At 40.5% G+C, this 13,713-nt stretch overlaps 1 protein-coding gene across 9 annotated transcripts in view; it reads left to right on the top strand.

The window, feature by feature from the left end:
- The window catches only part of TAOK3 (TAO kinase 3), a 186,777-nt gene extending 174,540 nt beyond the window's left edge, over window positions 1–12,237 (top strand). For all 9 annotated transcript variants that reach the window (XM_070386121.1, XM_070386118.1, XM_070386119.1 and 6 more), the window contains 4 exons: window positions 979–1,218; window positions 2,588–2,800; window positions 10,549–10,731; window positions 11,750–12,237. In XM_070386121.1, the coding sequence (XP_070242222.1) occupies window positions 979–1,218; window positions 2,588–2,800; window positions 10,549–10,731; window positions 11,750–11,911 (798 nt within the window). In that variant the 3' untranslated portion in view covers window positions 11,912–12,237. The remainder of the gene's footprint in view (window positions 1–978; window positions 1,219–2,587; window positions 2,801–10,548; window positions 10,732–11,749) is intronic.
- The last annotated feature ends 1,476 nt before the right edge of the window (window positions 12,238–13,713 follow it).

The following is a 13,713-nucleotide window of genomic DNA, read 5'->3' as shown; positions in this document are numbered from 1 at the left end:
AATAGATAATTGGCCTACTTTTGATACATGCAAAAGCAGAGTATTTCCCCCAAAACTAGGAACATTGCAGACATGATCAGTTTAATAGAGTGATTTTCAACTCTGACTGCATATTAGATCTACCTGTCACTTTTCACTTTCATGCATTGGATGAGGAAATGGCAACCCACTCCAGTATTCTTGCCTGGAGAATCCCAGGGACGGGGGAGCCTGGTGGGCTGCCGTCTATGGGGTCGCACAGAGTCGGAAACGACTGAAGCGACTTAGCAGCAGCAGCAGCAACAGAGAACTCTTAGGGCTTCCCTGTTGACTCAGTGGTAAAGAATCCACCTGCCAAGCCGACGTGGGTTCAGTCCCTGGGTCAGGAAGATCCCCTGAAGAAGGAAATAGCAACCCACTCCAGTATTCTTGCCTGTGAAATTTTATGGACAGAGGAGCCTGGCAGGCTATAGTCCCGTGGGGTCACAAAGTGTTGGACACAGCTTAGCAACGAAACAGTAGCAGAGAATTCTTAAAACTATTGATGTCAGGGTCACACTCCACTCAGTTTTCAGAATTTCAGGTTATGAGACTCAGACATCTTTTGGTTTAAAAGCTTCCTCACATGATTTTAATGGGCAGGCAGCCAGCCAGCCTAACTAAATAAATGTTTATTTAGACCCATGCATAACACATCACCTAATTAAGGCTCTCCGCAGCTCTGTGAGGTAAGAAGGGGTCAGGCAGAATTAATCCCATTTTACAGGTGGAGTGGTTGTGGTGGCTCTGAAGATGCCCAAGTTGTAAATGGTGGAACATACAGAATCTCAGTCTCCAGGGATTGTTCATCTAGTCTTATTAAGTCATGCTCCCAAACACTAATGGGCAATTAAGAGACAGTTAATAATGCTATTCCTTGCCATCCCTTACTGAGTGGTGACTTTCCTCCAGTTCATCTCCATTCATCTCTCTCCATGTACTTTTTGTTGCTAAATGCAGGAACTAAATAAAAAGAGGACACAGAAGGAGATGGAGCATGCCATGCTGATTCGGCACGACGAGTCCACCCGAGAGCTCGAGTACAGGCAGCTGCACACGTTACAGAAACTCCGCATGGATCTGATCCGGCTACAGCACCAGACTGAACTGGAAAACCAGCTGGAGTACAATAAGAGGCGAGAAAGGGAACTGCACAGAAAGCATGTCATGGAACTTCGGCAACAGCCAAAAAACTTAAAGGTGAGAAGAAATTCCCTGGTTTGTGTTCCAAAACACAGCTAGGCTATATCAGTGGTTCCTACACATGGATGACTGTCAGAGTCACCTGGGCAGCTCCATAAATTGCACTTTTCAGGGCCCCTCGGCTACTGAATCAGAAGCACAAGAGTCTAGGTATAACAGATTCCTAAAGGGATGTTTCTGGGCCATGTGATACCTCTGTTTTTTCTTTGTATCCATTATATACAACCTCTTTGACCCCCTTCATGACATTCTCTCTTTAAAATTATAACACATAAAATAAAAGCAGTCCATGGTTCTTATCCCAAGAAATGAGAAAGTTACCTGACAAAATATAGCAGATAAATTTTATCAGTCATGCCAGTCATATTATTGGTGTTAGTTACCTTGAGTGCTACTCTATTGAGAAAGACTCTAAGGCCATATCCACACTTAGTAACAAAGAGTATAATTTATTAGTGACATCTGTCCCGGGCATGGGAATCAGCAGTGACATACCAAGCATTTATTTTACCTACATTAGAAATAGAGAGCTCCTTTAGCCCTCACTAGCTCCAGAGAATTTTAGCCGACTGCTCATTAACAAGCTATGTAGACTAAGCCATTGCTATATGTCAAGGAAGTCATTGTCAGTATTTTCAAAGATACAAGGTCAACCTCAACCACACTGGCCATGCTTCTCTCTAGCTAGATGCCAACTTGTCTAATTAGTGATCCTTGTCTTCCAAATTCCTCCACATGTTCATGAAGTGTACATGTGACTATCAAGCAACATGATGGAATGCGTTTTGGACTAACAATTAAAAACCCCACCTTATCTTTGCCAAAATGCATATTTGATATTGCTATATGCAAGTAGTGGGAATGGGTTGTGGTGTGAAGTGTAATCCAGTGTTGTCCTTTATTGATTTATCAAGGAGACACAGAGCAGTGAGAGATGACTTATATGTTGCTGTCCCCTTTCTTACTTGGAAATGGGGGGAAACAATTAAAAAGAGGTGAGGCAACAAGCAATAGAAGACACTGAAATTTTTAATTAGGAAACCACTGAAATAATGAACAAGCTTTTAACAAATTAAGCTCCACAATATTCCACAATCTTCTTCGAGTTGTGATTTTGTAAAAATTCGTTTTTTAAATCTATTTGTAAATTCAAAACAACTTCTATTCAGACAATAAAACCAAAAGTATTGGTGGAGTTAACTCCTGTCTGTGACTTATGTATTATTTTCATTGTCATTGACTAGTAGTATCAGTCACTGCACCAAAAGACAGTTGGTCCCAGAACCTGTACTGTATGATAAGAATGGAAGACTTTCTGTGTTTACTGATGTGTCTTTATTTTCCTTTTGTCACTTTTTCTATACAGGCCATGGAAATGCAAATTAAAAAACAGTTTCAGGACACTTGCAAAGTACAGACCAAACAGTATAAAGCACTCAAGAATCACCAGTTGGAAGTTACTCCAAAGAATGAGCACAAAACAATCTTAAAGACACTGAAAGATGAGCAGACAAGAAAACTTGCCATTTTGGCAGAGCAGTATGAACAGAGTATAAATGAAATGATGGCCTCTCAAGCGGTAAGTGGTTTAGGTTCAGTGCCACAGCTTCAAGAGCTTTAGGAATCAAGAAAATTCAAGATCCAGCCTTTTGGTCCCAGGATGATTCTTGTGCACATTTAAGATATTGGTATTTTTCCACCCAAAGAACTGAAGGAAATGACGACGCTGAATAAAGCCAAGCCAGTGCGGATACTTGCTGGAGTGTGTTTTAAGAGATGGAATTCAAGGAATAATGCACTAAATGAGACCTGTGGCACATAGGTTCTTTGAGGGCACAGTGCGATAGATACTGCATTGTAATATCATAATTTCATTCACCAAAGATTTCACAGCTAATGTCAGGCACAAATGAATGAGACACACAGACACATTCATTTGGTAAAATCTTATTAAGCACCTATGCTCAGCACTCTGCTGGGCTCAGAGGTAAGAGTGATGAACTAGAGAGATGATAGTGGTCCCTGTCCTCACACATCTATCAGTCAAGTAAGAAGGTCAGATAATTAAGCAATGAAAATAAAACATAAAAGTGCTTTGAACTGGGAGTTGCCAGGATCTATGGGAGGGTAAGTAGGAACAACTAATCTGGTCGAGGAAAAGCTTCTCATCAGGAGCCAAAAAGCATGAAGGAATTTATTGATGCAAACAGGTTACGTGGAAAAGGGCCTACAAAGACAGAGGCTCAAAGATAGAAAGTGTGCATTTGGGGAGTGAAAGAACTTTGGTATGAGCCCAAAAGTTCAAGGAGGAGGATTGTGGGAGCCCAAAATGGAGAAGTCATAACTTAGTGAGCCAGGGATGGGAATTTGCCCAGTAATTCAGTGAAGCTTTCACAAGGAGATGAATCTTAAAAGAGTAATAGTTGGTCAAATGAGCAGAAATGGAAAAGTTACTCCTGGCAGACAATACAGTATATGTAAAGATTCCAGGGCCTGAAAGAGGATGGTGCATTTGAGAAACGATGAGTAGTTGGTGGTAGGAGGATGACAGGCAGCTGGTGGATAGTCAGGGGTCAGAGCCTCAAAAGCCAGGGGTGTGGACGTTGTTCTGTCAACAATGGAGAGCTGCTAAAAGGACTTGCCCAGTGGTCCAGTGATTAAGACTGCACTTCCAATGCAGGGGGCATGGTTAGGGGACCAAGATCCTACATGCGTGCAGTGTGGCCAAAAGAGAGAGAGAGAGCTGCTGAAACCTATCTAAAGAAGGAAAGTGACAGGATCCGATGTGGGCTGTAGAAAGATACTGGCCGTAAATGTGGCAAATGCAGGTAACGAGACCTGTTAGAAAGCTGTTGTAATAGTCCAGGGGGAAAAAATGAAGCCTTGAACTAAGAACATGATAATGGGGGTACTGAGGAGGGAGAGAAGGATTTGAGAAATATTTAGGAGGTAGAATAGAGAGAACTTAGGGACCAATTTGAGAGGTAGGTTTGATAACAGCAGAACGGGTCATCATTTTACCAAGGTAGAAAATCAGAAGGAGAAATGAGTTAGGGTGCCTTGAAGATTACTTGACCTGTTAGCTGTGTGGCTATCTAGGTAGAAAGGTACAGAGATGGGAATCTTCAGTTCAAAAGGGTGTCCGGATTAACATCAAAAAGTTAATCATTGTTGACTTCCCTGGTGGTCCAGCGGTTAAGATTCCGCATTTCAAATGCAGGGGGCTCAGGTTTGATCCCTGGTTGAGTTTGATACCTAGGTGAGGAACTAAGATGCCACATGCCATGTAGCATGGCCCCCCAGAATTTTTAATTTAAAGTTTTTTTAAATTTAAAAGACTTCCCTGGCCATCCAGTGGATAAGACTGTGCTTCTAATGCAGGGGGCACAGGTTCAATTCCTGATTGGGGAACTAAAATCGCTGATGTCATGAGACACAGCTTAAAAAAAAAAAAAAGTTAGTCATTATTATATGGGGGCAGTTGTAGCTGTTGGGAATACCTGAGACCTCCAAGGGATAGAAGATTGTGTTTAAAGAGGAAGAGGACTCAGAACAGAGTAGAGGGCACCAACATTTGAGGGCAAAGTAGAAGTTAGACCAAAGAAGATGAATAACCAGCATTGTGGAAGGGGAACCAAAGGGAGTGTCACAGAAACCAGAACAAAGGTTTCTAGTTGATGAATTCAAATGTTTCAGAGAGACCAGGTGGACCTAGCAGTGGCTTTTTCCATTGCTTGTCACAGACAGTGGAGTGCTGGAAATGGAAAAAAGGGATTATAGAATGAGATAAAAACTGTGAGACTGCTCTTCCCAGATTCTTGTCAGTGAAGGAAAGGCGAAATAGAGCTCTAGCTAAAGGAAGAAACAGTTAAAGGGGGACTTCTATTAATTGGAAAGGCTTAAATATGTCCTTAGTTGAGGATAGAAACCAGTGTAATTCATTCATCCTTTCATCTAATAAGTATTTATTGAATGCCTCTGCTCTGCCCCTGACATCCAGAAATAATGTGGTGAAAAAAACAGAGGTTGATAATGTCCTCATGGAATTTATGAAAGAGTGAAGAAAAAAGATGTTGGAAAAGTCTACATGTAACAGCAGAACAAGTGCAGTGTGCCCACAGAGCGAAGCTAGTCTAGAGGGTCAGGAAAGGGCTCTCAGACAAAATGATTATTTAAGCCGAGGGGTAGGGAGCACATTCTAGGCAAAAGAAACTATTATACATATGTAAAGATGGGAAAGACAGTGTCACTTTTAAAAAACTCAAAGTCCATTGTATTTGGAATATAGAGAACTAGGAGGCAACTAACACGAGAATAAGATGAGATCATGTATAGGCTAGTAAGCTTTCTTAAGAATTTTGATCTTATCCTAAAAGCATTGGGAAGCGATTAAAGAGCATTAAGGAGGAGACTGATGTCAGATTTACATTTTTAAATGATAACTCAGGTGAAATGTGGACAATGGCTTGGGAGATAGCAAGTGCAGGTATAAGGAGAGCGTGTATAAAGTTGCTGCCTTTAACTGGGTGTGAAGGAATGGTGGCCGGACTAGAGAGGGAACAGGATGAAGCAGAAAGTGACTCAGTTTGAGAGTGAGGCAGAAGGTGGAACTAGAAGCATTTAGTAACAGATTGAATGTGGAGAGTGAGATATTAAGAATGACACCCAGTCTGTGGTTTGAATAAAATGGTAGATGATGATACCATTTATCTATATGGTCAAAAAATGAATTGGAAATTGGGAAAGTGGGAAGGAAACAATGATTAGTTAGTATTATTAGGTTGGTGCAAAAGTAATTACAGTTTCAGATCCTAAATATTAAATCATTATAACCAGGCTCAAACACATCTTTATTAATCAAAATAGGAACCATTATAATCAACACATTTTTACCAATAAGAAATAAGTTTATTTATTCTTGTAGCAGAAAAATCTGTGATTCAGAATTCAACAAACTTTTGAAAAGCATTTTCTGCCTCATCCTGGTTGTGGAAGCATTTTCCCTACAAAAAGTTGTCTAGATGCTTGAAGAAGTGGAAGTTGGTTGGCGAGAGGTCAGGTGAATATGGCAGCTGAAGCAAAACTTCTAGCCCAGTTCATTGAACTTTTGAAACATTGGTTGTGCAGCGTGCACTTGAGCATTGTTGTGGAGAAGAACTGGACCCTTTCTGTTGACTGATGCTGGCTTCAGGAGTTGCAGTTTTTGGTACATCTCATCAATTTGCTGAGCATACTTCTCAGATGTAATGGTTTCACTGGGATTCAGAAAGTTGTAGTGGATCAAGTGACAGCAGACCACCACTCACTCACTTTGACCTTTTTTGGTATAAGTTTGGCTTTGAGAAGTGCTTTGGCGTCTCAGTCCATCCACTGACCTGGTCATTACTGGTTGTCGTATAAAATCCACTTTTCATTGCACATCTCAATTCAATCAAGAAATTGTCATCGCTTGCACAGAGTAAGAGAAGATGTCACTTCAAAACAATTATTTTTTTTATTTTTGGTCAGCTCACAAGGCACCCACTTACCAAGTTTTTCCACCTTTCCAATTTGCTTTAAATGCTGAACGACCATAGAACAGTCAACACTGAGTTTGGGGCAACTTCTCATGTGGTTGTAAGATCAGCTTTGATGATCCTCTTAGTTGGTCATTATCAGCTTCTGATGGCTGGCCTCTGCTTCTCATCTTCAAAGCTCTTGTTTCCTTTGCAAAACTTGAGTGACCACTGCACTATATGTTCATTAGCAGTTCCTGGGCCAAATACGTTGTTGATGTTGTGAGTTGTCTCCACTGTTTTATGACCCATTTTACACTCAAATAAGAAAATCACTTGAATTTGCTTTTTGTCTAACATCATTTCCATAGTCCAAAGTACGTGTAAAATAAACAGTAAGTAATAATTCATTAGCAAAAACCATAAATCAAGAAATGTGATTTAAAATGTATAACATAACCACATTTATTTAAGAAAGTATTTCGATATTAAATGCAATGCAAAACCACAGTTACTTTTGCACCAACATAATGAACTGAACTGAACTGAAGTCATGTTGAGGGACTTCTCTGGCAGTCCAGTGGTTAAGATTCTGCACTTCCACTGCAGAGGGCAAGGGTTCGATCCCTGGTCAGGGAACTAAGATCCTGCATGCTGCATAGTGCAACACACACACATATATGTATGTATGTGTGTGTGTGTGTGCATATATACACATATATATATAAATATTAGTCATGTTGAGCTTGAAGGCCTGGGAACCATCCAGATGAAGATATCTCATATAGAGTGGATAAGCTAGCCTGGATCTCAGAAACGAAGTCTGAAATAGAGGTGTGGTTATGGGAATCATTTGTAGAAAGATGGTAATTGAAACCTTTGAAATAGATGAGACTCCTTAGGAAGGGAGATTAGAGGAAGAAGACTAACAAAGCCCTAAGGAGCACCCACATTTAATGACCCAGTGAGGGGTAGAGAATAACTGGAAAAGGAGAGGAAGGAAGGAAAAACCAAGAGAGTTCAATGTCTCAGAAGACAGGATAGATTCCAGGAAAGAAGGAATAGCCCACAGTATCAAATGTTGCTGGGAGGACAGGTAAGATAAGCGCCCCTTCAGGATGGTCAGAGATGAGATGTAGAATCAGGACAAGGAGTGCATACAGGGGTTAAAGGTAAGGAGAGAATTAGCAGTGGGAACATAAAGATTGGTGGGATTCCAGTAAAGATTGGGTTTTGTTCCTATTTGTAATTCTCAGCATCTGCTACAATGCCTAGCATCCAACAAGTGCTCAGTGGATGTTTGTTACATAAGATGAGAGAGAACAGGGTCAGGAATATAGGTTCATGATTGCCCTTGAATAAAAGAAGAGAAATAACCCTTCCTTCTGTGGCAGGGAGGAGATAAAAGTACAGATGATAATTACAGCTTCCTTTACTACCCACTTACCATGTGCCAGGCACTGTTGTAAGTATTTTGTGTTATCTAATTTTTGTGAATCCCCTCTAACCTTTGAAGTAGTTACTTTTTTTAAACCCTGATTTACCTGAGGTTTATTGAAGTTGTTACTTGCTTAGGGTAAGGATTAACAAACTTTTTCTGTAAAGGGGCAGATGGTAAATGTTTTAGGCTTTTGTGGACCACAAAGTCTCTGTCACAACTACTCAACTCTGCCATTGTCATACAAAAGCAGTCATAGATAGTCCAGCCATGAATGAGTTTGTCTGTTCCAGGAAAACTTCATTTACAGAAATAGGCAGCAAGCCAAATTTGCCCTTTGGGCCATAGTGTACCCACTCTTGACTTAGAGGGTCATTTACTGATAAGTAGCTAATTAGTGATGGAACTGCGATTTGAACACGTTTGGGGGGACCCTGTAAACCTGTATGCCTGGCCACTACTACATTATGCTGCTTCTGTCACATCCCTTTCTTGAATTTAACCCAGTAGAGGGAACAAACCTGATATTTACCTATATTTTTATAAAACTTCTTAATGGATTTGGTATGTGCAACTTTGGGTTGATGAATATCAAATACTGGAATATCCTCTGATTTCTAGACTGACACTTTTTTAGAGTCAGAGCTGGTTAAGAGTAACATAGTTACTGATATTAATAATGGATTGCCAGAAAGAAAAGAAGACAGAGGTAATTCAGTGGTCTGAATTGTCCAGAGAATGAGCCTCTGGCCAGTACTCATGACAGTTAACCAAACCAGGTAGAAAATAATAGACTTCATTCCCTTTATTGGTAAGAAGCCTCCCATATCAAGAGGGAATCAAGAACAACCTCATTGGGAGCCGTTTGGGCTTTATCTGAGCTGTTGCTGCTACAGAGTGACCATTCTTTGTGTCTAGTATCTCTTCTCCCTTCACTTGTGATTGGGAAAATGAGAAGAGTGGTATCCTCTCTAGTGGGTTTGAGTGAAAACTGGTTAGGATTAATTATTAGAAAGTACTTTGGAAATAGGACTCCATTATTTATTTTGTGTTCCTTTGATAGAGTATACTTCTCCAAAAGTACAAAAGAAGACACTATAAAAATAGCTTTATAAAACTATTCTAATAACATTTCAAAAAGCCATAACTCAGTCAAGAGATTAAGAAATGTTGTTACTTGTCATAAATTATACAGAATAGGGAAGGCAGTTTAAGGTAGAAAGTAAATATCTTGGCTAAGCGGTCTGTATGGAAACATGCCAATATACTTAGGGTAGACAGAACTGTCTAATTCAAGGGTTCTAATCTTATAGTTCCCAGCTGAACTGAGGGCCTGCTAAATCTAGACCAAACTAAACCAGGTGGGGCAGGAGGGCCATCATCCCTAAACACAGTCCTGCTAATGGCCCTAAATTTTCGACTGTACTTATTGAAAGGTTGGTGTTTCTGCTGGTTGCCTTGGCCCATTCCCCACACAGGATCAGTATCCTGGTGAATAAATAATACAAAGTATGGGTGCTGCAGGGCGCAAGGAAAACTTTATCTATATTTCACTACTTCAAACTGGAATATGCCCCTTAAGATTATCTAGGCTACCTTCTATGGGGAGGAGATTTTGAACCAATTGAGTTTTTGATGGCTGGCCAGCAGGATAAAGTACAGCCAACATTATAGGGACCAACTTTACTTGCTAGGAACATAATGGTACTGTGGTATACTCCTCAAATGTTATAGAGATTGGACTCTTTTCTTCCTCTTCTTCTTAGAGCTAAGGATATCTAAATGTATGATGGTTTGGGGCTTAAAGATATCTAAATATGGAAATGGTTAGTCAAAATAATGATAGCAGCTGCTCTTTACTGATCCTTTGGTAGACATCAAGAACTATGCCTAGAATTTTATATGAATTTTTTCATTTAATCCTCATACAAATCTTAGAAAGCAAGAAATATTATTGTTACTTGCTTGAGATGGAAAAAAAAAAAGAGAGAGAGAGACTTGGAGAGGTTAAGTAACTTAGTAAGGTGACACACCTCAGTGAATAGTGAGGCTGGAATTCTAGCTCAGGAGTCTGCCTCGAGGAAAGCCCACAGGCTTAATCTCTGGAGTGTGGCACTTTCCTGGCTAGTGTAGTTTTAAGAAAGCCAGATTTCCTTAAGAAAAGAGTGTTTTTGCTTTCTTAAGAATGTTTTTTTTTTTTTTAAATGGAAGTGTTTTTAGAACTTGTAGCCCATCAGGCAGAATGTGCTATCTTTGATTTGTAACTCTGAATGTAACCAGGGCGTCTGTTTTCCTGAGGGGCCCAATTCAGTCCAGACAAGGAAGCATCCTCCCTTAGTCACCATGCACTGTAAGCTAGGAGCCAATCACAGTATTTGTCTTCTGTGCCCGCAGTTACGGCTAGATGAGGCTCAAGAAGCAGAATGCCAGGCCTTGAGGCTACAGCTCCAGCAGGAAATGGAGCTGCTCAATGCCTACCAGAGCAAAATCAAGATGCAAACAGAGGCACAACATGAACGTGAGCTCCAGAAGCTAGAGCAGAGGGTGTCTCTGCGCAGAGCACATCTTGAACAGAAGGTATGAGCGTGTTGCCAAGGGGTCCTGTACCACTGGACAGAGGTTGGGCGTGACCCTTGTTTGTGTAACGGGGGGTTAACAAGGTGCTGTTCCCTTTGTACCTGCTTTGACCCTCCTAGTGCCTGAGAGGTAGGCACAGTCCCCATTCCACAGGCAGGACGCTGAGGTTCAAAAGGCTTAGATTACATGCGTAAATCTGATCCCACAGCCTGAATTCTGTCTATTACTCTGCTCAGAAACCCTCCACCTTCACAGTCTGAGGGCTGACACAGATAACTAGGTAGCTGATTTGACATATAAAAGGTATTCTAAGTTGATAGTATGGCCACTGAATGGCCCAAGGAAGCCAAATGCAGATCTGGTTTTTGTTCTCAGCTGTTTCTAAACCAAAAGAAATCACCAGCAGAGCTGTTAAAAAAAAGTCAAAATGAAGAGAGACTGATATTGCTATACTTAATGTTATCAGATTTTTAAATATTTATTGCTTTTAGATGTTACGAGGAATATGAAGTAGAAAAGATGCCATAAGGCATCTCAAAGCCATTAAGTGTGTATTTGCTTAACCAGTTATTTGGGGTTTCTTCTGGTAGTTCCCAGAGGTCAACGAGAAAGACTATTTTCCCAGCTCCTGATCTAGAACTAAATTGCTAATGACCCAGGGGGCTTTTGACTCTCTCTGGGAAAGCTACATAATCTAATTGTGCATGAGTGTCTTTTAGCTTCTCCTGAACCATCTCCTGCTGAGACAGGACACTGACCTAGATCAGCCCAGCTGCTTGACTTGCTAGCAGGGCAGTGCCAGCCCTAGGTGGCCCCAGACATTTTTATTCTCGTGAGCAACTTTTAAATATGACGGATGAGACACACAGCATCTATTACAAGACTCTCCCAGCCTGCCCCAGACTAGTTTAATGCTTGGTTCCTGTGTGTTTGTGTGTCATCTGTGTGCATCTGTGTGTATATGTATGCCTGTTAGGAGCTGCTTTCCATTAAGAACTGCTCATTGTGCTTATTTCAGATTGAAGAAGAGCTGGCTGCCCTTCAGAAGGAACGCAGCGAGAGAATAAAGTACCTATTGGAAAGGCAAGAGCGAGAGATTGAAACTTTTGACATGGAGAGCCTCAGAATGGGATTTGGGAATTTGGTTACATTAGATTTTCCTAAGGAGGACTATAGATAAGATTAAATTTTTTTGCCATTTACAAAAAAAAAAGAAAACAGAAAAAAATTCAGACCCTACAAAACCACATTCCCCATTTTAACGGGCGTTGCTCTCACTCTCTCTCTCTCTTACTCTTACTGACATCGTGTCGGACTAGTGCCTGTTTATTCTTACTCCATCAGGGGCCCCCTTCCTCCCCCCGTGTCAACTTTCAGTGCTGGCCAGAACTTGGCCATCTCTTCTATTCATAGTACACGTCACAGTATTGATGTGATTCAAAGTGTTTCAGTGAAAACTTTGGAGACAGTTTTAACAAAACCAATAAACCAACAACAACAAAAAAAGTGGATGTATATTGCTTTAAGCAATCACTCATTACCACCAATCTGTGAAAGTAAAGCAAAAAATAATAATAATAATAAATGCCAAGGGGGAGAGAGACACAATATCCGCAGCCTTACACCTTAACTAGCTGCTGCATTATTTTATTTTATTTTATTTTTTGGTATTTATTCATCAGGAATTAAAAAAAAAACAAAGTTTTATTAAAGATTGAAAATTTGATACATTTTACAGAAACTAATTGTGATGTACATATCAGTGGTGACATATTATTACTTTTTTGGGGAATGGGGTGGGTGGGTGGGGTGAAGAGATCTTGTGATTTTTAAGAACCTGCTGGCAAGAGTTTAACTTGTCTTCAGCATATTCTGATTGTATCATAATCATTTTCTGCTGTTGCAGAGGATGTGAATACACTTAAGGAGCTCACAGAATCCCAGTAGCACAAATTGGGCTTTGGCAAATCGTGTATTTTGTGTATAGAAGGAATTTAAGGAGAGGTATTACTTATTTTCATATTGTATTTTAACTGTTTCTCTGATCAAATTTTTTTACTTCCTCCTCTAGTCCTCCCCACCTCCCTCCTTTTCCAATTCAGTATTTGGAGTTCAACACTGTCTCTCAATCAGATCATCTTGATCTTTTTTCTTTATTTCCCTGCCCCTCCCTAAATCCCATATCTTGGTCATAAATATTGCATTATTCACACTTTCAAACTGTGTATTTTCTTACAATAAAAAATGATGGAAAAAAAAAAGGCTTTACTTCTTTTGCATGCACTTTAAAAAAAAAAAAAACATTTTTCAGGTTCCAAGGAAGAGCATGATAACTGTCAGAGCTTTTAATTATATTTGTAAATAAAAGTGTTCATCACATTGCCTTGCTGTGTTCTTGTAGCAGGAAGTTTCCTTTCTAGGTTCGTCAGTTCCTAACGCAGAAGGAGAGCCGCCCTCCAGAAACCATTCTTCATGGCCCCTCAGGAAGAGCCATTCAAGATTTTCAGGTAAAGCTGTGTCTTCAAGTTCTTCTACAGACCTGAAGATGGTGTCACACTGTCTGAAGTTGTCAGTTCACCTTTTTACCCTTAAGAATAGAAGGTGAAAAAAAAAAAAAAAGGAAGGTGGCACATGTCACACACACACACACACTGTGCCATGGTAGGAGCGTGTATTGCTGAGAGGAAGTTCAGTTCAGTTCAGTAGCCCAGTCATGTGACCCCATGGACTGCAGCACGCCAGGCTTCCCTGTCCATCACCAACTCCTGGAGCTTGCTCAAACTCATATCCATTGAGTCAGTGATGCCATCCAACCATCTCATTCTCTGTCATCCCCTTCTCCTCCCAATTTCAGTCTTTTCCTAGCATCAGGGTCTTTTCAAATGAGTCAGTTCTTCGCATCAGGTGGCCAAAGTATTGGAGTTTCAGCTTCAGCATCAGTCCTTCCAGTGAATATTCAGGACTCATTTCTTTTAGGATGAA

This window comes from Bos mutus, chromosome 17 (genome assembly GCF_027580195.1).
Source record: "Bos mutus isolate GX-2022 chromosome 17, NWIPB_WYAK_1.1, whole genome shotgun sequence".
In the NCBI taxonomy this organism is placed as follows: domain Eukaryota; kingdom Metazoa; phylum Chordata; class Mammalia; order Artiodactyla; family Bovidae; genus Bos; species Bos mutus.
Note: the sequence above shows the minus strand (reverse complement) of the source record. Positions and strands in the feature narration are given on the sequence as shown.